Raw genomic sequence first — 25130 nt, 5'->3', positions numbered from 1 at the left:
CGAGGGTCCGAAGAAGTGAGAACTAATTTAAAAAATGCGTAGGTACTCTCTTGAACGATATTTAAAAAAAAAAATGTTCCAAGTGTGTATCTCTCGTGTCATCTTTTTTTGTTTTAATTTAACGTAATAAAGATTTATGATTTTTATACGCGTTTCTATGCATTCTTGAGAATACAGTATATAGTAATATGTATATATAGTATAGTAGTATGTGTCAGTTACTACATCCGGCATATATCGAGAATGCCGATATGATGTTTATGGATTTTGCGATGGCGCTGCTCTTGTTGTCGAATACCGGCGATTATTTTCCGATAGACAAATTCCGAAGCGGGAAGTGTGTTTATTAGAGATACACATTCAGTGTTTAGTCAATATCGCAGGCATACTACACGAGTATCGTACGGATGCTATCGTCGAGGATCGAATTAATATTTACGGAAAAAAAAAATGTTCCTTGTTTTAGATCAAGAACAAAGAATCCGTTGAAATTTTTTACGATAAAAACATAATAATAAATAATACGGTATAGATTAGAATTGAGAAGAGATAATTATTAATCACTTATAATGATACGAAATTTTTATTCAAGTAATTATATCTTGAAAATGTAACAATATGATTTTTTTTCCTTGCAACTTGGAATTTTGAGATAGAATGGAAGAAAATGGGAAATTAATGTGAGAAAGTCAGACGTCTTACTTCACTTGCCCTATTGATGTTCGTGGAATGTCAGGCATCCGCTGATTGAATTCGGGAGAGAGCCTTCCACGGGTCGCGCGCACAGTTTGATAAATGTTGTCCGTCTCTCGCGATATGCCGGATAATATCTGTAAAGATTTGGCAAGAGAGAACACAGAGGATCGGCCCACTCTCCTGGCCCTTTTTGTCGGCGACGGCATCGTTTGTAATTCGAATCCATCGCCCTTCGCGCGAAGGAACCAGAGTTTCAACGCTTGTAGTACGTCAGCGAGGAATCTCCCGTCAGTAATTTATGGTCTCGGCCACGTTCCCGAATTAAGTCCCCCATTTTTCCTCTCTGCCCTTTGCGTTTGTTTGAATTAGATCGCGCGCCCTCGCTAAATTGACGTGCATCGCGAACACGAAATTATATCTTTGAAACAAGAATTGATATCGATATAATTTATTGAGATTTTCAGATTTTCTTTAATTCGTTAATCGTAATATATATACGATCATTGACATAATACTCGAGAAAATACCGCCTTACAATTGCAAGTATCCTTTTGAGATCGCGTTGCTTCTGCAACGAGAACACTCGTTACGAGAGAGTCGCGCGGAACCCCTTTCGCTTCAAATGTCACGGTCCTAAGGGTGGAATTTTCACTCCTGGACTCGTAGAAGCGCGCGCGCTAAGGATCATGTTACGACCCTCCGCACAGATCCAGGTCGTTTATTATTTCGACTTGGACGAAATAACTACGAGAAAGCGACCCTTCTCCAGATATACGTGTACAGAGAGAAAATGTGTTGCGCCCTCCTACAAGATTAATTTCGTATATAGAATTAAACAAACGGTTACGAAATCACTCGTATTAAGTTAGCATTACCTAGATATATATATATATATATATATATCTTTTGACTTTAGTTTAATTCAAAAGTTGTGTATGAATCATTTTAGCATACCTCTTGATAATTTATCGTATACAAAGTAGACTGAAATTTTTTGACGGAGATTAAAATTTTCATGTCAGTTAGCGGCTCTGCAAAATTTTCGTCTCGTTCGCTTGATGGTTATAAATGTAACAGTGTGTCGATCGGCGTTACGACGTTCGGGCTTTACGTTACTCGATAACGGGATAAACGCGCGAATAATTGGGGATTCGCGATTTAGGTAAAAAAAAAATGTTTACACGCCGCGACATGCGACGACGCGTCGCGATAAAAATTCATTGGCGTATGTGAATGCCGGAACGCCGATGGCACGTGTATCGTTTATTAAAAAAGCTGTTGGACGGCCGCGCCGGATCGAAGAGCGCGGGGACATACCTTCGCCATTTTACAGAGGCCCTTTGTCGTGCCGAAATTACAATTGCTATCGTCATTATCGGATGCGTTATGCGCACGATGCGTTTGGGGTGGACGCGGAAATCCCACCCCATTGTTTGTCGCGCGTCCCGTTTTGATCGAAAACGTCAAAGCGACTGAAAAAACATACATACGTCTCTCCGGAATGCCGACCGGAAAAATATGACCGGGTGGAGAAGAGCATCGGGAGGAAGCCCGCGTTATGTATTGGATTGTGAACGCGCGTCGGATCCGCGAGGCGGCGAGCAATATCCGTCCACGAGGATCCGCGATCTAATTTCGTGAAACGATCTGGAATCATAGCCGCTCTCTCTCTCTCTCTCTCTCTCTCTCGGCCTTCGAAGTCTCGCCCGTTTCTTAATGAACTCCCGCTGTTCGAAGCGGCCGTTTCTGAACATCGGATAGGGAATCCCCGCAGAGTTCGTCATTACTGACGCAAAATTAAAGCTAAAGATACAGGAGGGTGGTGCGCGTTTTGGGCACGGGGCTTATTAGTTTCGCGAGGCGCAAAGCGTGGGCGAGCACCATCGGGGCATGACTCGCAAGAGCTCGTGACCGCGATTATTTATGAAGGAATTAATTATTGCGACGACGAATTTAATATAAATGTTGCTCCCTCTTGCTTCCTCTTCCGATTAACGAGATCGTAATTTCGACTGGTGGATACGCCGCTGTTTCCTCACCGAAATGTCAGGAAAACGGCGGCTTCTCTTTCCCTCCTTCTCTCGCGTGTACGAGGCTTTGCCTCGAGCGAGGTAGGGCCGCGATCACTAATTATTCGGATATCGTCGAGAGAGAGATCCGCGAGCGGAGGAGCCGTATTACGCGCGCATAATGAAAGCCGTATTAACGCAATAGCGCACGCGGATACACGCTAAACATGCACGTAGACGCGAAAATGCGCGCGGCGGACACCGTGGCGTAACCGTAGACACGGTGAACGCGCCGCGACGTCGAGCGTGTAATATTCGACTAATTACAAATTTAATAACCCCGGGTTCGTAGCCAGGTTATTGCAAGCTCGCGACGTCTAAATGAATCGACTCTGCGCGTTGCGTCTCATTCCATCCACTTCCGCCTGACGTTTTCCTCATTCGCCATTTCGCCTTCGAAAATTGTCGATGATTTTGTTATGGGAAAAAGGGGCGAAATATAAAAGAATACAAGATGCGAAATTTATCGCCTCGACTGCCTCTGTCTTAATAGACTCGCATTACCAATTAAAATTTAATTATCATTAAAATTGTTACAATCATTCGAATTATCGCAATGCCCAGTGGCGATGTCATGTTGTTGACATTATTATCCTCAAGAAGTGAGTCCTTTTCTCGATTTTCTTCCTTATCGCGGAAAATCTTTATATTTTGCGGCCTGTGTGAATCGCACACGTAAAGCCGCTCTCCGTTTCCCTTAACACCGCCGTAACTTATCGCTCGTAGACACAGTATTTCTCTCCGGCTCTTTGAAAGCATTTTCTCATTAAAAAATTAAGGATAGAGAGGGAGGAGGGTGGAGACGGACGGGAGTGAAAAGGAGCGAAGCGGTTGCAGAGGGTCGAGCGGGGAGGGACGAGGGGGACCGAGTTCGCGGTGCAGAAACGAAGTATGGGGCTGAGACAGGAGGGTTTTGCGGCGGCGAGCAAGGGGCGGGGGCGAGGGTGGACGGAGGGGTCGGTAAGTGCTCTGCGGCTCCCAGATGCGCCCAATATTATGTTTAATGATATTAACTTCTTACTTAATGGTCCGCGGTTCGATTCGAGGTGCGAAAGAGGCACCTCCCCCTCCCTCCGAACCACAACCCGTAGAAGCTGGGAAAAATATACCCGGGAGAATAATTTGGCGAGTGGAGAAGTATGAGAGGAGAGAGAAAAAAGGAAAAAGGCGAGAAAGAAGGAGAAAGAGAAGGAAGGAGAGGGAAAAAGAGGGGGGAATGGGAGAGAAGAGAAGTGAATCAATAGTGAAAGAGCATAATCGCACGTGAGATACGTTTTTATTTTCTTCGCTCTTTCTTTCTCTTGCTTTCTTTCGCTCCTTGCAATATAAAGCGACTATGCGGATGACCTGCGCTATAAACCTCATGATAAAAGCCGTGGCATCGGTGGACGTCCCCCTTTTTCTGCGGCAATCCTGTCGAGGGTCGCTCTCGCCCTCAACTCTTTACTCACGATTAAGGAATCCGCCCGCCTGTTCTTTAGCCAAAGGGCTTGGCTACCACGGAACTCTCTTTTGTCACCCGAAAATTATTTTCTCTCTGCCGCGAAGTGATATTATTTCAGAGGAGTAGTCAAACGCTCATTAAGCAATGATGGGGCTGATAATTTTAATTATTCTGTTAATCGCGATCTGTGGAAAATCTACAAACATCAATCATACCTTTCGTGTTGATGTTAGGAGAACCATGCTAAAATATAATTTTGCAAGAAGCTTTTATTTGGCTCGTTCCCTCTCGGCTTTACGACGGAAACTATTCGATTCCGTAATCCTCGCTTGCTTCTTAATGCGACATTGAGACAGAAATCTTAACGATTGCTGGTAAAACCACGCGATGGAGCCCGCGGGCACGAGTGTCAAACAATATAAAGCCAAGATTAAAAGTTTCTCGTGGCGCGGGAGCGTAAAGCTCCGGCGCCGCATTAACGAGCGTCTCGTAAAGCGGGATGCTCGAAGGAATCGAAGTAAAATTTAAAGCGGAAAAACCACAGAATCTTTGTGAAATATGCTTTACGAATTGATTTCCGCTCCGTTCGTTTGCAGATATTTTGTTTTGCAATTATGTTTGAATAAATCTCATCGGCTTATCGCTGGCGACGTCAAAAATGAGATTCTTCTTTATGGTGTCTTTGTGGCGGATTAAATAAATGCGATGTCACAGAGGACGAGGCGATTGAGAACGATACATGGTATACGGTGTGATACGACCGAGAACCGTCGCGGTGTGCGCGAGACCGATACTTATCTTCCTACGCGGATCCCTTGCGTCCAGCGACTAGAATAATTATTTAATTAATACCCTACGTAGTGCGGCGGAGAATCCACCTCCGCGCTCGCTCGATTTAAATCCCCTCGGATTAATACGAAACCTTTCTTTTCTCTTTCCTTCTCTGTTACAGGCTCCGCGAGGAGAGAAGCGACGCCGAGAGAGCGCTGGCTTTGGACCACAAACCCAGGGATCTCAGCTCGCACAATGGTAAGGTTGCATAAGCGAACCTTTCGAAGCTCCATTTTTCAGTTTAATCATAGTAATTTTTTTTTCTTTTTATGTAAAAAATCACGTCAATATTATTTTGCATTTTAAATCAATTAATAATTAACGCTTCAAATATCAAACTGAATTTTAGTTAATTATGTCAATGTGCTTAAAGCGAAGAAATTGGTTTCGAAAGAACAATATGAATTATTTCGCTGACATTTCTTACGGGTTTATAATTTTCAATACCGTTTCTCGTATTTCTACCTGTCTCGTCGCGGCGTCTGTCACCTGGATTCGAAGTCGGTAACGCGAGATGTTTAATCGTCAGAGTTGCCAGAGAACGGTCGATCGATGCGGACTCAAAGTCAAGCGGCGCAGAAAGATTTTTGACCACGACACAGTCCGACGCGGCGGTCCGACACAGTCGCGATCGTCCTTTTCTATATTCCTTTCCATCTGGCTTGTGTTTGCCCGCGCGGACCGGTCGAGGACCAAGAGGCGTCTCGGGCGTTTAGGATCTCGGAGATTAAGTCGGATATCGGGTTACGCCCTGGCACGGTCCTTATACCTCTTTTTCCGATTTCGTATAATATTATAATCTATCCGATGAAATCCTTCTCTCTCCCCTTTTCTCTTCCGCGGATAGACTCAGACTACGTCAAAGACGAGACACAATTCAATGTTTATTATACGTTTACTATACATCTTTAAATCTGTCATATAATGTGAATTTGTCGATCGATTATATATTTGCATATTTTAATATATATGATATGAACAGACGCGCGATTATATGATACGAGATATAAAATTGGAATTTACGCAAGAGACTCTTCGCTATCGTGATTTTAGTCCCCAATGGCAGCAGAAGTGTGCAGGAGTCAATTTAACGTAAAAGATGTACGATTCATTAGATCGCGCGTTGGGAAGAGAATGGAGAAAACCGCGATCCCTCTCTTTCAATGGCCAACGAGATACATGGAGCTCCGGGCGCGTACGAGTGTAAACGGCCGAGGAGCTGGTCTTTACTACTCTATATACACATATACACGTACTGGTTCGGTACTCGTGCGTCTACCACTCGTGAGATCACGAGTGGCCCGAAGCAATGCGTCAGCGCCGACGACCGTTGCCCAAACAGTATCTATCTATGTCAGGATTAAAATACTAGGATATCAAATACGCGCGCGCCGTTCGCTTAGGCGGTCGGAGGAAGGAAAAAGGGATGCGCGGAAAGAGAAAGAGGTGGTGGGTCGCAACCGGGATGGAAGGGGGCGGCCGGGAGATTCGGAAAGTGGATAGTCCGCTTGTTCTCGTCTAAACGGGGATGCGCGGCGGCAAATAAAATCCATCAACTTGTCAGTCCGGTCGATGGACGCGCGCATCTCGTTCTTCGTGACCGAACGTTTCTCGGGAAAGATTGACGCCGCTCTCCGCGGCGTTATCGTTCCGGCTAGAAACATGGACGCAATGTCAATGCGAGTCTGATATCGATCCTATGCGTTATAACGGATAAATATAGTAATATATATATATATATATATATATTTTAGATATTTAATATATATGTATTTATATTAAATGCGAGTTGTTTTATTAATGACCGCGATACCTTTATATTTTCAGGTTCCTCAAACGGTCACAGCCCAGTCTTAAATCTCTCAAAAACAGCGGGAAGCGGAAGTGTGGGCGAGCAATCCGGAAGCGAGGCAGGCGCGTCGCACCGTTCTCAAGATGACGAGGAGGAGGACGATAATCTATCGGAGGACCTCGAGGATGACAACGAAAAGGACGAAGGTATGTTTTTAATTTTATTCACGATACATTCGCGAAGTATGTGACAGCAACGCGAGCCGCCAGAGATACTTATATCTCTGATAAAGCGATGGGTCCGAAGGAGATTGTTCGCTTCGCGCAATCAATTAAAACGCGCTCTCTCGCTTTTGACGTTCGACGAAAGTCGAAAGGATGATTCCGACTCGAAAAACAGAAGAGGAAAGAAAAAGAGAATGCGAGAGGATTCGTGCTCGTGAAATAATTATATCGATTTTGCCGGACACGCCGCGTTTAAAGACGAGTTCTTCTAGATGGCTGGCAGGTCAGGCCCTCTCATCCATCATCTCTACCGAGAGAGCGCGAGGGACGCTTCGGGATTCGTCTTCCTTCATCGTGCTCTGAGAAACACGCCGCAGCGGTTGCCAAGTCGCATGTAAATCGGAGCGTCGTTAATTGCCTCGCGCGAATTAGCGCGAGAAAATAATACTTAATAGAAAGATTAAATGTGTAATTGTTGCTTCTTAATGAATTTATCGTGGATACGTCGTGTGCATTCTGCGATATGCGGTCTTATTTTCTTCTTTAGCCGTGTTCTCTAAAATGCGCGGTATCCGCGCGAGAAGCGTCACTGTCGGCGCAAAGCGATCATTAGACTCGCATCTTTGATATTTAGTTTCATTTTTTCTAATGAAAGATGGATCGAGAGATAGAATCTTCGTCCGAGCTTTGTCTCGCTATCTCATTCCTTGCCTTGTTCCGGCGTTCCGCGACTCACCGAAGCATCATAATCGTTTTGATTTCTAATCGACTGGACCATTGTCGCGTCGGCATGTTAATTGGATGGTCCAATTAATGAATCCATAGGGTCGCTTGTAAAGTCGCGTATCCGTGGATCTATTTCTTGTACGTGAGATCAGTTCCACGAATGCGTTTCCTGTGGAAAAGAAAGAGAAAGGAACATTTGTGAGAGGATGCGTTCGATCATCTCGCGTTGTCTTAATTAATTTTGTTTCTTGTGATTTAATACACCGAGCGGTCGAATCGTTAAGAGAAAGCGAGTCTTGCGCATTCGCGCGTTTCGGTGATTTATGAATGAATCGGGACATTACGTTTTCGACGCTAGTAGAATTCACAGAAATCGTAAGATTATTCGATCTTCATGCTGCGAAGAGGCTGGCTGGCTGGCTGACAAGTGGATTGGAAAATATCGGGGACCGCCGCGCGCTCGCAAAATTAGGGGATCCCGTGTATATCCCTCCCAAATTAGTGGTCCCTTAAATTCCGCGAAAGGCGCGAGTTAGGCGTATAAATTCCGGCGCAATCCGTGTACGACAAGGAGGAAGGAGGATGGGAGGAGGGGATGGGATCAAATCTGTGTGTCTCGCAGCGTGTCGTACGCAACGTGAATATCATCCTACCTACGGTGTGCTCACGGATGATCTAAGTAGAACCCCCATCGAACGCCCGTGGGAGTGTACACGCCCGTGGAATGCAGTTCTGATTTAATGAGACGCGCCACTATCTCCCACTCTTATTCTCGGAATCGGATTTACCGCAATTTCTCCTCGATTTTCTGCATCTGACAATCCTCGATCGAGTCCAGACCGATCATTCGCTACAAATAAAGATAAATTTTTTTTTTCTCAAGTCTTGAGCGATACATCTTAACGACTTATGTCCGTGGATAATTTTCGTTTGCTTGCTTACCGCTTTTTTCATCGGGTGGTCCCATCGTCCTGTCAAGAGAAAGAAATTCGAAAGACTAAGAACAAATTTACGCGCCTTCGCGGCGAAAAGATTCCGAGAGACTCATTCTCTCTCTCTCTCCTGATAATTGTAATGGGCCGCGGCGGAAGATGTAGGCGCTCGGGATGCGCTGAAAAAAAAAAGGAGAGGAAATGAGGATCGTGCGCGAGATTTTAAATGGACGGAGAGGAATCGAAAGGAACGGAGAAGCGACGCGCTTCCCTATCAAAAGACGCCGGCCAACATCGAAGACGCGCGCCGAGCATTATAAATCGGCCAATGGCAATAAGTAACCGCGATTACCACCGAGTGGCGTTGTAGGTGCGCGCAGATAATTAAAAGACGATACAATAAACCACGTATCACCAGCCGTAAAGCAGCCGAGCTGCTAAAGCCTACAGTGCGGGCCGGTCTGTTCCGCGAGCGATCACTTAAGTCTGGGGAACCCACGCAGACATCTTGTCTCATCGCCACTCTCTCTCCGGCCTCTTTGGCAATAACCATAAGGCATCCTTTATTCCGGCGCGCGATTCCGCTGCATTCTTCTCGCTGATCTTAAAGTACGGCGACTACGTGTGCAACAGCAGAGTGTCAATAAAGCATGTTTCCACGAAGCGTCCCGCGCCCAGTTTTTTTTTATCTATTCTCTTAGTTATCAAAAAGACAGATATATATATATATATATATATATATATATATATATATATATATACATACATACATATACACAGGATGTTTCAGGTTAGAGAATTCTTCAGGATTTTATAGAAAATTGTATTTGGAATAAAAAAGTTCCTCTAAACATAAGTCCGGAAACACTTGGTTAAAAAGTTATAACTAATAAACAGCATTAGCTTATTTGTCGTAAACTAAATTGAATTCTAAATGTTCATGTTAGAAATATAAACAAAAGTGTCTGTATGATCTACGAACGCTATAAATGTATGTAGTGTTTACATAGAGACGTTCGAAAGTTTGTTTCCACAGTTTTTGTTTTTTTTTTTTCCTTGTTTTGAGCTTATTTTCTTTTAAACGTTTTATCAGAAGTATATAAATGAAAATAATGTAATTTAATTTGTTATTTAATTATCTATCAGATTTATTTCATTACTTTTTTTAAATGAATAAATAATTATTTTTAAAAATCATCAAATAGACATGATATTTTGACGTTTATTAGTTAAAACTTTTTAACAAAGCGTATATTGATAATTCTATTATTATACAGGATATTTTAATTGGAATTTATTTTGCTGCAAATTTTTTAGAGCAATATGATAAGGAATCTGTAAACGTCTCATCGTAAGTTGTAAAAATAATTTCGTGCAGATAATCGAATAAGAGCTGTAAATTATATTGCAAAATCATGGATAATGATGTTTCTCGATATTTCATAGCGAGATGCTAAACAGGTCAAGCCGAGAGGGGCGACTAATCGTCCGAGGAACGCCGTGTAGCGTTCAAACCGTGAATTTAATTCGCCCGTGTTGACGTTAAATCAAAAAGTGGCGAAGGGTAACAAGTAGTCGTCGCGAGATTACGACTCCGAGACACGCACGCGATATAAGTCTCGCACGTCGGGAGGGGCCCGCCCGCCCGCCCTTCCCTTACGTCGGACGTTGTTCGACGTTCGTTGCGGCGAATTTATCATTGACGTTTTGCTCTGCCGACAACGTGGCGGGAAAAGAATCTCACGCGAAATGAGCTCGGCATTTTTTACAGAATAGACGGCATTTATTTATCGCCAGCGAGCTTTTCTCGCAGACGGCCTCTCGTTCTTCTCCGCGTTCGCCGAACATTCTTCGGACGGAAATGAGATGAGAAATCTTGCTTTTCAGATTTGTCGGACGTGCCGGAGAATTTGCCGTTGCCGGCACCGGGTTCGGAAAGTCCACCCCAGGCCCTCAACTACTCGCAGATAGCCTCGGCGGCGGTCGCCGTGTCTCAGAGCGCCCAGGACCCCTCGGTCTCGAGTACGGAGACCCTGCTAAGGAATATCCAGGGCCTGCTCAAGGTCGCGGCCGACAACGCGAGGCAGCAGGAGAGGCAAATCAACTACGAGAAAGGTCAGTGGCAGGGCTTTCTTAAGACACTTGAGGGCGCTCTCCACAATTTCATTATTTTCCAGCTCTCCCAGAATCACATTAAGAGGCATTAGTCCCTATCCCGTCGACCGAGACTCATCGCTCTTTCTCCCCTCCCGAGTTCCTCTCCTTGCTCTCTATTTCACAGCCTCATCTACCGTTTTTCCTCTCCCTTACTCTTCAACTTTTGTCTTGTTTGCATCACGCTAAGATGCTGAACACCCGAAATGGAGATAATATGTCGTGCGTAATCGGGGAGAGCTGGACATTCGAAAGCGAGACTCGTAGGATAAGAACGCGAGGACAAGTATCGGTGAATGATGTAATTCGTGGAATTTTGCTTTTTATCTTGATGTTTAATTGTAGTGTACACGATGTCGATACTCGATGCTTCTCCTCGCGCACAAGGTATTTTAATATGCGCTAAAGTGTGTATAATGTAGGATAATAATTCGAGATGCATATTATTATTGCGAAATTCTAGAGTCAATAAAACGAGCGTTCCCCCCTTTGTGAGTGGCGACTCTCGAAAGTGATTCATGCAAATGAAATATTTTGCGCAAGAAGAAGCGAGACGTGACCTTTCCGGTGAGATATCGCTCGTAAAAAAAGATATTGTGTTTGGTGCATCGCGAAGACAAGGTGCCGTTCGCGAGCGTGCGAGCGACTCGGAGGATAAAATTAAATGTCGTTGTCGCGTAGATAGAGTCTGTACCGTAGATTACGATGAACGTAGGCAAAGCCCATTAAGAACGAGTCGGTGCGGCGCGAGATGACGTGCAGCATACGACTTCTTTCTCATTAACGGCGCGTGATAAATAACGCCGGCGTTATTATTAAATATCCTCATCGCGAGATCATCTCAGAACGCTCTTCACGCGAAAAAAGAGAGGGCGCGTAGTCGTCTGTCACGCGTCGAGATTTCTTCGACACTGAGATGGAATTAATAACTCTATGATAAAACAGATATTTCCATGTAAATCATCGAATCGTATTAAATATCGATCGAAAAATATCATCACGGTTTAATTATGACAAAAAAGTCGCAATTATGATGGAAACGATGATAACGCGTATATCCAACGATCTGTATCTCTCTACGTATCTCTTATATGTCATTAGATATAAACGAGTTGCCATTATAGTCGCTAATTGTTAGTGCTAATAGTATGCGATAATTCTATTGTCTAAGATCGGTTGCGAAGCGAAAGGACGAGGTGTATCGCCGATAATCGCTGATTCACGAACGTCTCGTAGATGCAATTATGGAGAAAAAGGAAAACGTATAAAATGCGCTACGTAAAACGACACGCAAAACATGAAGCTGATTTCATAGCTGAGCGATTGCAGTTCTTCAACGTAATATCGGCGAATCGTACATCAAGAGAGAGAGAGAGAGAGAGAGAGAGAGAGAGAGAGAGAGAGAGAAAAGAACATGCTCGAGATGATTTTCACACGAAATCCATTTTTGCGGCAATTCGTCCGCGAACTGTCATCGATCGGCTATATCCGCTTCCGGTTTTGCAACATTGCCACCTTCGATCAATTACAAAGTCTAATCTTATATTCATATCACGGTGTTGAATTATCTGTAATCTAGAAAGTCTGGGATATAAATGTCATCTAGCATATAACTATAAACATATATTAAATGTAAATGACGTTTAACATTTCTCTAAACACATACACATTTCCCTCTTAAAATTATAATCCTTTTAAGTGACACTTTATATATTATAAAATGGAATAAAATTACCATCGCCGAATAACAAGCGTGCGCATCAGTGACTCTCAGATCGGCAGAGAAAGACTCTCAGATCCGCCAACGACGATGTATCGCAATCTTCAGCGGAAGGGGCGGGCTCTCGATCTACAAGCGTGTTCCTTATCTTAGCGTTTTCGCAGATTTTAAGCGGCGAATCCCCATAAACGCGCGTCCGATATCCGGTGTCGGAGTCGCGCGTCGCAGCGGCGCGTTTAATAAATTCCGTGCGAAACGTAACCACGGGACTTTAATTACCCATTAACCGATACAAAGTGTCATTTTCAGGGTCGTTAACTAATGCATTTGCCGGCATTAACGTTAGGAATGCGTCGGGCATCGCGACTTCGGCATTGGCGGCGGCATTTAAGCAGCTTCCCGTAGTTGCACGTGCTTGGATTCGCAGGGGAGATGAGTAAATTCCCGAGGGGCGAGAGAGTGAGAGAGAGAGAAAGATAAAAAGAAATCGAGGATTCGCTTCCCATGGCCGGTGGCCCCTTCGCTGGCCGCTCGTCGCCAACCTCGCGACTTAACGAACAGTCTTCGACGATTGTGCCTTTTCCTTGTGCTGCAAAGTACACGAGCACGACTCACTTGCATAATTCGTGCCTTCCTTTTGGCGTTCTCGACGACGCTAACTACATCGTGGATTCCCATTAAATCGCGCGACACCTGCGAGCAAGTCGTAATGACGAACGGAAAAATCCTTAATAATATTATGACAGTAGATACATTTATTCACAATTTCCGATTTGATATATTATCAATGTCACTCGCCAAGATATTTCAACCGGATTATTTATCGGTAGTCCATGATTCATTGATCACGCGGGAGACCTCGTTTCCCGCTCCATAAGCACGCGGACTTTAATAAGAAGGGACGCGCTCGATCGGGTGGTCGCGGGGAGTCGAATCGCGGACACGTGAACGCTAACGAATTCATTTGGCGCACGTTGTGACGTTAAGCTCGGAATGTGCGGCGCGGCGGTTATTGTTGATCCGGATTCCGCGACGCAGAGATCTCTCAGCGCGAGTCGATCGACAGGCCGGATGAGAAAAGGGCGGTTGGTGGGGAGGGAGGAGGGGGGGGGGAGGAGCGGATAAAGGGCGCTGCTGCGATGTGGAGGAAGGGAAGAGAAAAAAAAAAAAAAACGTGGCGTGGCGGGCAACCAACGATGACGATGACGACGACGACGACGACGATGAGGACAGAGTGAGACAGGGAGGGAAGTAATCGGAAAGAGAGTAAGAGAGGTCCGATTTAATACTCGAACGAGCAGCTCGTTTTACACCAGATGGTTTTACATACGGCCACTATCGTGTTACCAATCTTCAGCCGTATGGATGCATTCGTATCTCCGTCGGCACGAGATCCGGGCGCCTTCGTACGTGCATCGCGCTTGCATACTCTTATACACACGTATACACACGAATGCGCAGCCACGTACATACATCGCATTTGCTCGTCGGTTTTAAGCCAATCCGTGGAGATGAGGAAATATTGTCGATATTACTCTTTTTTTTTCTCTCTCTCTCTCTCTCTCTCTCTCTCTCTATCTATCTCTAATGCGAGCGGATTGCTGCTATCGTAGAGACGGGATTGAGAACTGTCAACGTTGTTATCCTAAAAAAAAAAGCGAGATACCATCGTGGCGCTCTCGCAAGCATGAAGATCTGAAAGCGTTTATTTATCCTCTCCCGTCGTCGCGCCTCGACTCGAGTTTCGTAAACGCGCTAATGCACCGTGAGACACGTACGAAGATTTTTATGCATGCGACGAGGAGAGCAACGCGAAAACCCAGAACACGCTTCGAAGATCGCGACGATCTCATTACGAAGACGCTCGTCCGAGCGTTACGCGTTTAATGTCAGCGGAATAGCACGGGAGTGAATGCTCGATTGAATAGGCTCGAAGGTAATCACATGCAGATAATTTTCCAGATGAATGATTAAAAAAGGAGACCGTAAAGAGACCGTTGATTTAATATCTTTCTGTGCGGCTTTCGAACGTATTCTATAATTTTTGTTGGAATTATAATCAAATCTGTGCGTCGATAGAAATTCTTGCAAAGCACAGTCTCGCTGTTTAACGCGTCGTTTCTTTTTCAATCGGAAAAAAAAAAAAACAACGATCCCGTCTGTTCTTATCAAAGATGCGCGCTATTCTCATTTATCGTTCAAATATTTGCTCGTTACGGGCGAGGCGAGTACACTCTCGAAGCCAAGATAGAGAGTTTCGTGAGAAGGAGAGGAGACCATCCCCCTCACGCCGCTGGTAAGTTACATGCCGCACGAGGGACAATATGAGCCCGCCGAGAGATCCTGGCGGAGAAGCCAGCCAGCGAGCGCGGGCGGCGGCAGCGAGGCTACTATCTTCGATCCTCGACGAGATAAGGGAAGCGTAGGAAGCGGGATTATGTGTGTCCGGCGCGCGGACCCCCGGTTAAAGGGCTCCACTCGAACGCGGAATATAAAGAGGGGATTGAGTTGTAGCCGCGAGTGGAGGATCTTATGTAGATTCCTTGTAGATCGTGCACCCGATTCGATCGCGATCGGCTCTGTGTGTCCGGTATCGGGTTAATTAAAATTGTAGGAGCCCCACAACGTCTCTTTCTCCTTCTCTTCGAAACTCTTCCTCTGCCATTGCCCCCCTTTGTCTCTTCTCTCTTTCTCTCTGTTCGTCCTATTCTTCGCCAATTTTCTCGTCTCCCCGCTTTCTTTATATCTCTTTTGCGACTTTTTTTTTCCCTCCACCTCTTCCTCCTTCATCCTCGTTCCGCGGTGGCTGCTCAGCGCGGCAACCGCACCTCGCTACATAAAATCCTGCGATTTTTGGCCGTCGCTGCTTGGGAGGCTCCGCTCATGTGAAATCCTATTATCGCGAGCGACGGTGCGGCACGATGGAGAAGCAGGATACGATCGTTCGTACTACAGGGCTATCGAGTAGGTATCCGCGTTACGAATGAAACGCGAATTACCGACGCCGTTGTCGCGTGATACATAGAGATACAAACGAGATGAGATCGCTTTTCGCGCTGATGGGAACTGCATTGCAATCGAGAGCCATTAGAGTCACGCAACCAATTTCCAATCAATCATAAATCTTTTTGATTATCGATATTGCCTTGAGCTTAAAATATCTCAAAGTAAACGTTAAGAGCTGTGAAAAAATTATGTTGTGCATATTTTATAAAAAAATTTAAAACTTTTCTTTTTTTTTTTTTTCGAGAAACCGTGTACCTACTATTGAATATTGAATATTAAATATATATTTTTTCTTTTACGACGCACCGGAAGCTTCTCTGATGTCTCTTCATCCCTGATAAGACAGGGATGGTGGGCGTAAATATTTCAAAGTGCAAACAGAAATATTGAAACAACCGTTCCGGACGTCTACCTACCGGTGGTGCTTTCGAGACGTTCGAGCCGATGGTTGCCTTCTCTTCGCTCGCGGTTGAATGCAGACTGATTGATTTATGCTTAACCCTGCCAACCGGCGACCCTCTTACCCTCTTACCCTCCTCTCTTCCTCGTACACAGAGATACGTTAGCTTAACCGAAGCTATCTCTATATCGCACGGCGAGCAGCCATTATCGCGCAAATTATGTACGCATACGTGCATCACGCTTGTTTTTTACCTCCCTTTATACTTTTTCCTTTGCCTCTCTCTCTCTCTCTCTCTCTTTTATTTCTTACCTTTTCTTATCTTATATCGAATCAATAAGCGATCGAGAATTCTCATTGTTATTTATTGTTTTTCATCTATGCACATTACAGAATTAATTTGATTTAATTAATAAAACTGTTTCTTCGCCGTAAATGATTGTCGTGTAACGAACATAAATCGGGAAGCGCGAAAAATGATTACGCAGTTGAATAAAGCTGTAAATCGCCGCTTTTATGGCATCTCGCCGACTTTTATTGGCATCGACTGTTTGCTTTAATTAACGCCGGTATTGTCTTAGATTTAATTAAGAATGAAATCGATTTATTGACCTTTGTCGCGCACAATTCTCTCTTGTATGGCCATAGAGTATCTCGGGGAATCGTTACATGGTGGCGCTTAGCAGGCATCTTTATTGTCCTGTGCAAGAAAGAAGGAAAGCTAATCTTCTCTCAAGTAAAACGAAGAGAAGAATAATAAAGAAAAGGAACACTCGCATCGTTCTGAGCACATGTACAGTAAACAATTTAGTTTTCAAATTTTAAACAGCACGACGGCGGGCGTTAGCGAGATGCTGAGGAAGCTCGCAGGGCAAAGAATCGACGGGCCTCTCTCTAAGTCATTAAATATTTTCCGCATGCATTACATGTATTATATAGATATATATTTACACGCGTATCCGAGAAGAGCGTACGGTGCCAGACCAGAACAACTTCCTTTGCATAGATCAATTACGCCTCTTGCGGTTCCCATTATTAGCCGCCTATAATTTATTACTTTCCACCTTAATAAGCATAATAGTTCCCATGCTATTCTTCGTGCTTCGTATAGCCGTCATGATGGCGTTACTCTTTCTAATATGTATATATAATTTAAGAGAAGAGGCCCCGCATATATAAATACGCAATCTTTATCTGTCTATCTCTATCTGTTTTGGACGTAAACTTGTGGAAGAGTTGACTTCTGACTTCAGAGACAATAGTTAAGCAAACAAATATTTAATTATCTTCGGGGCAAAACCGAGATAACATTCCCTCTTGTCGAGAGTTTACGAGAGAACGCAAAAGGAGAAAGCAACAGAAAGAAAGAGAGAACGACGTGAGAATGATCGCTCGACAAGAGGGAATGTTATTGCAAAATTGATCGGTGAAATCGTAACTCTCGCTCCTCGTATCCACTTGAACTCCCAGCTGACCAGGCGGTAACAGAATTGACGAGGAGGATGCCGCTTCTTGTTGCATCCGATCGACTCGATCGTGTATGCTTTTTGGGTATCCTCGGAACTATCCTCCCGTTGCGCGCGACACGATCCTCCGCATCTGCGCTTATAACTCAAAAGTCTGGCCTTAACATTGACTACAAATTGTCGAAGAATACCTGAACCGTTTATTACACGTCTCTTAACTTTGCATATTTTTAATCCATTATCAATCATAATTAATTTGATTTCACAAAATCGGTAGCATTTTATTATATATATTCTTTTTTCTCATTACGTTGTAATAAAATTCAATTACATGGAACAAATTGTTTAAAAAAATTAGACATTTTTTGATAATGAATTGACGTTGTTTTTCTATTGAAATATCGCAAATTCGCTTCTGAACGAATTCGAACATAGAGATTCCAGAAAGGCATCTCTAATGAGACTTTTTGGCGCCCAAGTCGCAGTGGATTCCGTTGTTATCCGTAAATTGCAAGGTAAATCGAGGAATGCACAAAGAACAGTGCACGCATGCTGGATACACGCTGCGAGAGAGAAACAGATAAAGGTATGCGCGAAAGATATCTCGTACGAGAGAGAGAGAGAGAGAGAGAGAGAGAGAGAAAAGTACAAATGTAAAAATCTCAAAGAACAATACAATGTCGCCGGTCATGGATGTCGATACGTTCCCAACCGGCGAACCGTGCTATGGAGGACGTGGTGGATTGTCAATTAAAGAAACAGGAGCAGGAAATCGTGTTCTGTATTCTCAGCCATAAGCCACCAACGCAAGAAAGAATCGAGATAGGGCAGAGAAAGGGCGGAGGATAAACGATCTGCGGTTTGAAACGCGCACCATCGCGAGAAACCGCTCCAGACGAAACGGGCGCGGGAGGTGTAGAAGATGCAGGAGGAGGAGGAGGAGGTGGTGGTGGTGGTGGTGGAGGAGGTGGAAGGTAGTGGAAGGAGGCCGTAGCAAAGAAGAAGCGGAGAGGAAAGAATTTAAAAGAGAAGGAGCCTAGTGTGCTCTCCTCTAGTCAGGCTAATAAATTATGCTTAACACGGGGAACAACTGGTTGATTATTTATTTAACAATAAAAGGACACGACGCGGCTCCCCTCATCCTCGGACCGGCCGCGCTTCTTCTTGCCGGAGCGTGCAAATAAGTTTCGTCGGCTTCGCCGCGTTCGTTTCGCCACGGATATTTGTGCGTCTGTCTAGCGGGGATATAATTTCATTTTAATGACGTCCTAAATAATACTAAATCCTACAGCACAGATGGGATAAGAAGCTAGCTACAAGTTTCTTTTTACATGTGCGTTTGTGGATTTATCATATAAGTAACATTAAATGTTTCATCGAGAAGCAATAATTCATCGAGAAAAATCACGTTGCCTTTAACGAGCCGATTGGATTACTCGCACTATGAATTATCAAACGTTTTTCTTGATTTGCAATCTTGGAAGAGATCTTACCTCATGAAATACAACGATAAACCGACGTTCCCTCGACGAAGAGTGTCATTTAAATTTTCGATTTAACGATCACGGAGACATCGATCCCGACGCTCGATTGTCACACCGCCGTGCAAAAGGCACATACAACATCTTGAAATTAAGTAACAAACTGATTGTACGAGAGAAAACGATCGCGCGGAATGTCTCTGTGGAAAGAAATCTTTGTCTTCGGTAATTTCATCGACGATGATTATAAAATGAAAATTTACGTCTTTTGGAGCTGCGTTGGAAACTCGCAGAGAAGACGAAAGCAAAAAGTACGAGCCTTTCTTTCTCTTTTTTTTTCTCTCTCTCCTGGTCCGACGACTTTGTTTCATCGTGTGGTTGATTTTATCACCGTCGGTATTTAAGTATCATCGCGAGAAGAAAGAAAAGGAAGAGGAGGAGGAGGTTCCTCTATAGGTTCTCGTGGAGATAGAGAAGCAACACGTTTCCCGCTCGCGCTCCCCTTCCCTTCTCGGAATCGTCCCGATTCCGCGCGATAACGATCGAAATTAATTACGCTCCCGGTGGCGTAATTCCAGTGTAATTCTGACGTACACGCACGCATCGCGCATTATCGCAATTTTCGTACGTATTTCGTAATCAGACGGTCGCACGGGATCGTCGCCGCCGCGACGATGATCAATTAATTCGCTGCGTTTTCCGTGGAATTAAATTAAAACCGCTTCCGGATCGAGTTCGCGCGCGGATAAGATCTCTGCGAGACGAAAAAAAAATTAATTATAAAGAAAACGTCGCGACGCCAACATCGATGTGGCGTGACGTTGAAAATAAAACATGACAGAAGCGCGGCGACGACAGCAGCAACGACGAGGAAGAAGACGAAGCGATCCGGACAGGACCAGAGGATAAAAAGGAGGAACTTGACCTACCGCAGTTTTAACTACCGTTCAATTATACAGTTTGCTTTCGGGTCGTTGCGCGGTTGAATAAAGCGTGTAATTTACCGACAATAAAAGGGCAGTAGTAACGGCCCCGCGCGTGAGAGAAGTACAAAGAGAAGAGGGAACATTGTGTATATGTGTTATGTATGTTTGTGTGTCGTTAACGACATCGTTTATTGCCGCGAGGAACGAATATTTTGTTACAGACCGGCGACCGCTTGACTCGTGATGCGATCGAGTCGCGCTTAGAGAGCCAAGCAGTCGCACGGTGCACGCGAGGGCACGCTTTATTGCCGTCGACTTTTGATGAAAAATACAATATAAAAAAAAAGATAAGGCAGAGACAGATAAGACAGAGAAAGAAGCTTTCGGAGAGATTGAGCGTTTTGAGATTACCGCGACGCGTGAAAATGTCGTCGGACGCTTCTTTTTTCACGCTGTGACGTGATAATTGGATTTTGAAACGACGCCTCCCCTCGTCAGCTAATGCGTTTAATCGCGGATAACGGGTGCGGTAATCCGCGCCTACAACGCTAATTTTCTCGCGCGACATCAGCGAAGGATTAGACGATGAGACGCGGACTTGAGCGTGACGAAACAATAGAAAGAGAGAGAGAGAGAGAGAGAGAGATCGCATGCATTAGCTTGTACCTCTTCTTTCCCACGTCTTTTTTTTTATTCACTTATACTTATACATATTTAATTATAATTTAATTAATTTTTTTTAATTAATTTTTTGTGAGTGCTTTTCGCATTGAGAAACGTATCAGTTTTATCTTTAGCAAGAAGTGCATTTATTCGAATCGACTCGCTGATATATATATAATTGACTGGTTGCTCGGCACGACGCGTTCAAAAGAAAATACAACTTCCGACTGTTCATGTTCATAAAGATGGTATCGGCGCGTAGGTGCTGAGGCACTCGTTGATGTCTTATTACATCGGACGGTTATTTACGATCGTATGCAGAAAGGTAAGACGTGGAACGAGACGCTGACCATTGCCGACAAGAACCAAATCTCTTCGACACTTTCTCGGCACGCGATGTAAAAATTATGATATATATGTATATTGACTCTTATTCTTGTAATAATTAATTCCTATATATTTTTTAAAGAAAGAGACATTTACAAGAGCGATAAATAATTTTATTGATATTCTGGATTATTAATCTTAGATTTCCTATCTTTTTTTATAAATTATAATTGTACTTAAAATATGCAGCATCGTGCTGATAAAGGCAGCACGGTGCTAATGTTAAATGTGTCATCGATCCATGTAATATCAATAAAATTAATAACGCGGAACTGCGATATAATTTCAAATTACATCTGCGTCGCATGTATAATGTATAAAGGCACTTTTAACGTCACGTTGTATGGCCGCGCACGTTTTATCGACGTTTTAAGCGATGCATTCGCATCTGAAAGACATTGCGAGGAATCATTTTCGTGCGTTTATTTTTCTCCTGCCGTGCCGACTCTGCGCAACCTGTCGAGATAACGAGCGGGGACAGTTCTCCGCGCGATGCAACGACAATCTTAATGATAATTTTATACCGGGAATTATTGCCCGGTCATAATAAGCAGACTCTCTCTCTCTCTCTCTCTCTCTCTCTCTCAAGGGCGCGCCTCGAAGCGTCGCTGTTTCACATCTCCGTCGTGCTCATAATTCGAACGTGTTGCGAAGATGAAGATAGCCGGAGCGAATTCATTAAAACGATTGTTAATTACGGTCTCGAGTGACACGCGGGTGAGGGCTTGAGGGAAGGAAACAGGGCAGCTGCCTCTCGGAGGTGAGGTGGGTCTCGCGATTTTACAATTCGTGCCGTTTCCGGCGCACGCGATAGGCCAGCACGCGTAAATTGCCGGACGAGTGTGCATCAAATCAATAAAGCAGGGTTAAGAAGGATTAAGAAGGAACTATTTTGAGATTCTCCGATATAAGATGGGAATGGCTTTTCGTATAAAATCAGTGCGTTGCGTTATCGTAACGGCGAAATCGTAATCTGATTAAATTGTAATCGCAGGCGATAATTAAGCGGCGCGTAAGAAAGCGAAAGGTGCGTGCCCTCGTTAAAGGATACATCTTTTCTCTGTATGGATCGTTAAGGGATTATATTATTATTCGATAAACTGTGTGTGAGAGAAATCTCTCTTTCTTTCTCTCTCTCTCTCTCTCCTCTTTCTCGTTCCCGTCAGGGCACCAAAGGTTTTACGATCGCGAGCCATTAATGTCTCGCGCTGCCCATAGCATGCACACGCGCGGACAGACAGTCGTAATAATGATAAAGATCCAGCTACGAGCCAATCCTTCGTTGTGGAGAAGAGCAAAAAGTGAATATGAAAATGGCCAATGACCTTTGCAGATTGTGTCAGTCAGAGAAATATGCATTTTCTTCACCTTTGATTTTTTCTCAACTTTGTCTTCATCTAACATGAGAATCAATAATGTTTGCAGCTATCAGTGCGGAAGAATCGAAAACATATCGAAAACGTATCGAGTGTTTTTTTTTTTTTTGAGACATGTATTTTTTTAGACTTTTTCCCAAGAAATTCTTTCTCCATTCTTTCACTCATGCATACTAAATTATATCCCTGTCTAATTTTCAAAGATAAACTACTCATGAAATATTATCACATGCTAAATTATTCAAGAAACTAGCTCTTATTTCAGCTCATAACTAAACGCTCGTTGACGTTATCGGTTTAATATCAACACTATTCTTGAATCGATAAAGTTTGAAGTCTTTGTACGCGTGTAACTCGAATATGCAATAATTCCGACGGATATCTCGTAGAATCTATCTTCGAAGGAGGGCGAGGATGAGATTATCTCGAAACGCGAAAACGCTCTTTGGCATATCTTTGAGTGAGAGTTTGGGCGGATAGAACTTTACGCATCGAGATATCGATTGCGCGGATCTGTACGTCTGTAAGAGTTAATGGAAATTATTTAGATTTTTTTGTATCGACCTAATATCGACTTGCTTGCAGGCTTTATATCCTTTTATTTTTATTAGCAAAAAACTCAACTGTTATTTAATTGATTTTCTAAACTTAAATGGAGTAAAAAAAATGTATTTTATTAGATTGAAAATTACACGTCAGTGGGGACGTAGAGGAAAAATAAATTTTTTTTTATTTCCAAAACTACATAATAAAATTCTGTAATAAATCAATTTAAGAATTATCATTTAAAAAACAAGATATCTCGACACTTTTCATGAGGATAATATTTTTTTGAACGATCCTCGGGAAGCAATAAATCGTGAAACAAAACCAATTTGCCCGGCATTGATTTGCCGTTCGTGCGAAAATAATCGGCGAAGAAGAGGCGCCTCTTCTTCGCGTTCTCGATAGGACGAGACAGGAACCTTCGATAATCTGCCAATGAAGCTATGGGCAAGAAATCTGATGCCACCTACGTGCACCGGCAGTTTTACTGCGTACCGAACTCGAAAAGCTAGCTCCGCTGCGATCTAATCCTATTTTCGTTAGATCCGTTAATGGTTAATGGGAGGCAAAGTGGTCAGCGACCGGAACAAGGGCTAAGTCCGTCTTAAATCCCGTAGGAGGAGGGAAACCCTTGTAGCCCTTAGCCAAGGACCGTAATCCGCATGGGATAACTATTGGCTGTGCTGTTGCTTCGGCGAGTCAAACTGTGCCGAGTGCGCGACAAAGTTTTAATTATTATTGACAATCCGGTATTCCGGTACATTCCGAGCGATGAGATACGCTTATTTCGCGGAAAATTGAATAGTTACATATTTGTTAATCCACAATTGGGCGATATATTTTTATACGAATGCATTTATATTAAATTAAATTAAGTGAATTATAAATGAAAAATCTGAATTTTGTTTATAACATTATTGGCGCGAAAGATCGTAAAGGCTATGAGATATCGTTGGCATCGGCAGACAATTAAAGTTCAGCGCATGCAATCTGCCGCGAAGGACTCATGCCCGGAGGACAGGCCTAATTCGCCGAGTATATACTTAATCATTATTCAACTGTAATATGTGCAAGGGTAGAAACAACAATATTCTCGTTTCCAGCGGCTCGATGCCCCCGCGGGGCCCGCAACGGATCTTCTCGTAGGCAAATAGTGCAACATCGGGATTAATGAGGATTAGGATGCGAAATTTATGAAATTCCCATCCGCCATGGGCTTTGAGTTCCTTGGAAGAATATGATTGAGATACGAAATCGAGACTGCGCGTACAATTAAGATGCACGGGAGAGAAGAGATGTTGTGCGCGTGTAAACTTTATACGAAACTTTTCAAAGTTTCTACTTTAGCGAGAGGCAGACGCAAGACCGTAGCCGAGGATATCGCAATGCAAATAAGAGAATACCAGACGCGCGCGATCCCCGGGGCTGTAAATTACCGAAATAATCCGGCGGTTAATTCCTACCCGCGCTTTATTACTGCTCTTGATCCGTTAAAATTAAATTCATAAATACCCGCCAATCTCGCGCTGGTCTCGAGACCTTTTCCCTCCCTATACAATCGTGTCGCCTCGTCTCTTTCGTTCATAAATATTTCGCGTCTCTCCGCGCGTCATTCACCCGTGGAAGGTCGTCGCGCCTACACGACGGGTTAGATGTTTCGAGCAGGTCGAAAAGAGAAGGTGCTGTGGTGCTTCGAAGGCGCTCAGCTAGACGCTCGTATACGAAGGAGAGTGAGTTGTATAACACGAAAACTACATTATACTATTCAAACGATTGCAGGCCGCGCCGGGCAAGTTGACATTGTTGTTTCTGAGGGTCGCCCAAGGGCTCTGCGAATATCTTAGCGTCGCGTACAGCTACGTATATGCGAGATATATATATATACACATTTGTGTGTGTGTGTGTGTGTGTGATACGTGTGCATACTCCGCGTCGTGGTACAAGCCCTCGGGGCTTGTGAACGCTACACCGCAGCCTCTCTCTCTCTCTCTCTCTCGTCTTCCTGCGACCGTATATACTAATCAATAACCATGAATCGCTCCGGTAACAGTGCCATGCACGTTCCGTTGCACCGTTATTGTTACTACGCGAGTGCTCGCGCCACCGTGAAAATTATTATCGCTAGCGATTCTAGGTCCGCTCGCGATATCGTTCGCCATCCGGCGAGAAACTCGTAAATCGTGACGAGCGCGGCTCTAGGAAATCTGGCATCCGCTAGGTAGCACCATCAAATCATGGCGTATGAGAGACGTGCGTATAAAAAAACGTGTATAAAAAAAAAAAAATAACCG

General features: G+C 43.9%; 1 protein-coding gene across 7 annotated transcripts in view; it reads left to right on the top strand.

Moving 5' to 3' along the window:
- Positions 1 to 25130, top strand: part of LOC126858377 (dachshund homolog 2) — a 182947-nt gene that overhangs the window by 110356 nt on the left and 47461 nt on the right. For all 7 annotated transcript variants that reach the window (XM_050608641.1, XM_050608640.1, XM_050608639.1 and 4 more), the window contains 3 exons: positions 5162 to 5238; positions 6868 to 7038; positions 10602 to 10829. In XM_050608641.1, coding sequence (XP_050464598.1) covers positions 5162 to 5238; positions 6868 to 7038; positions 10602 to 10829 — 476 coding nt within the window. The remainder of the gene's footprint in view (positions 1 to 5161; positions 5239 to 6867; positions 7039 to 10601; positions 10830 to 25130) is intronic.

Source organism: Cataglyphis hispanica, chromosome 25 (genome assembly GCF_021464435.1).
Source record: "Cataglyphis hispanica isolate Lineage 1 chromosome 25, ULB_Chis1_1.0, whole genome shotgun sequence".
Classification (NCBI taxonomy): domain Eukaryota; kingdom Metazoa; phylum Arthropoda; class Insecta; order Hymenoptera; family Formicidae; genus Cataglyphis; species Cataglyphis hispanica.
This window is presented reverse-complemented; position numbering and strand designations above follow the sequence as displayed.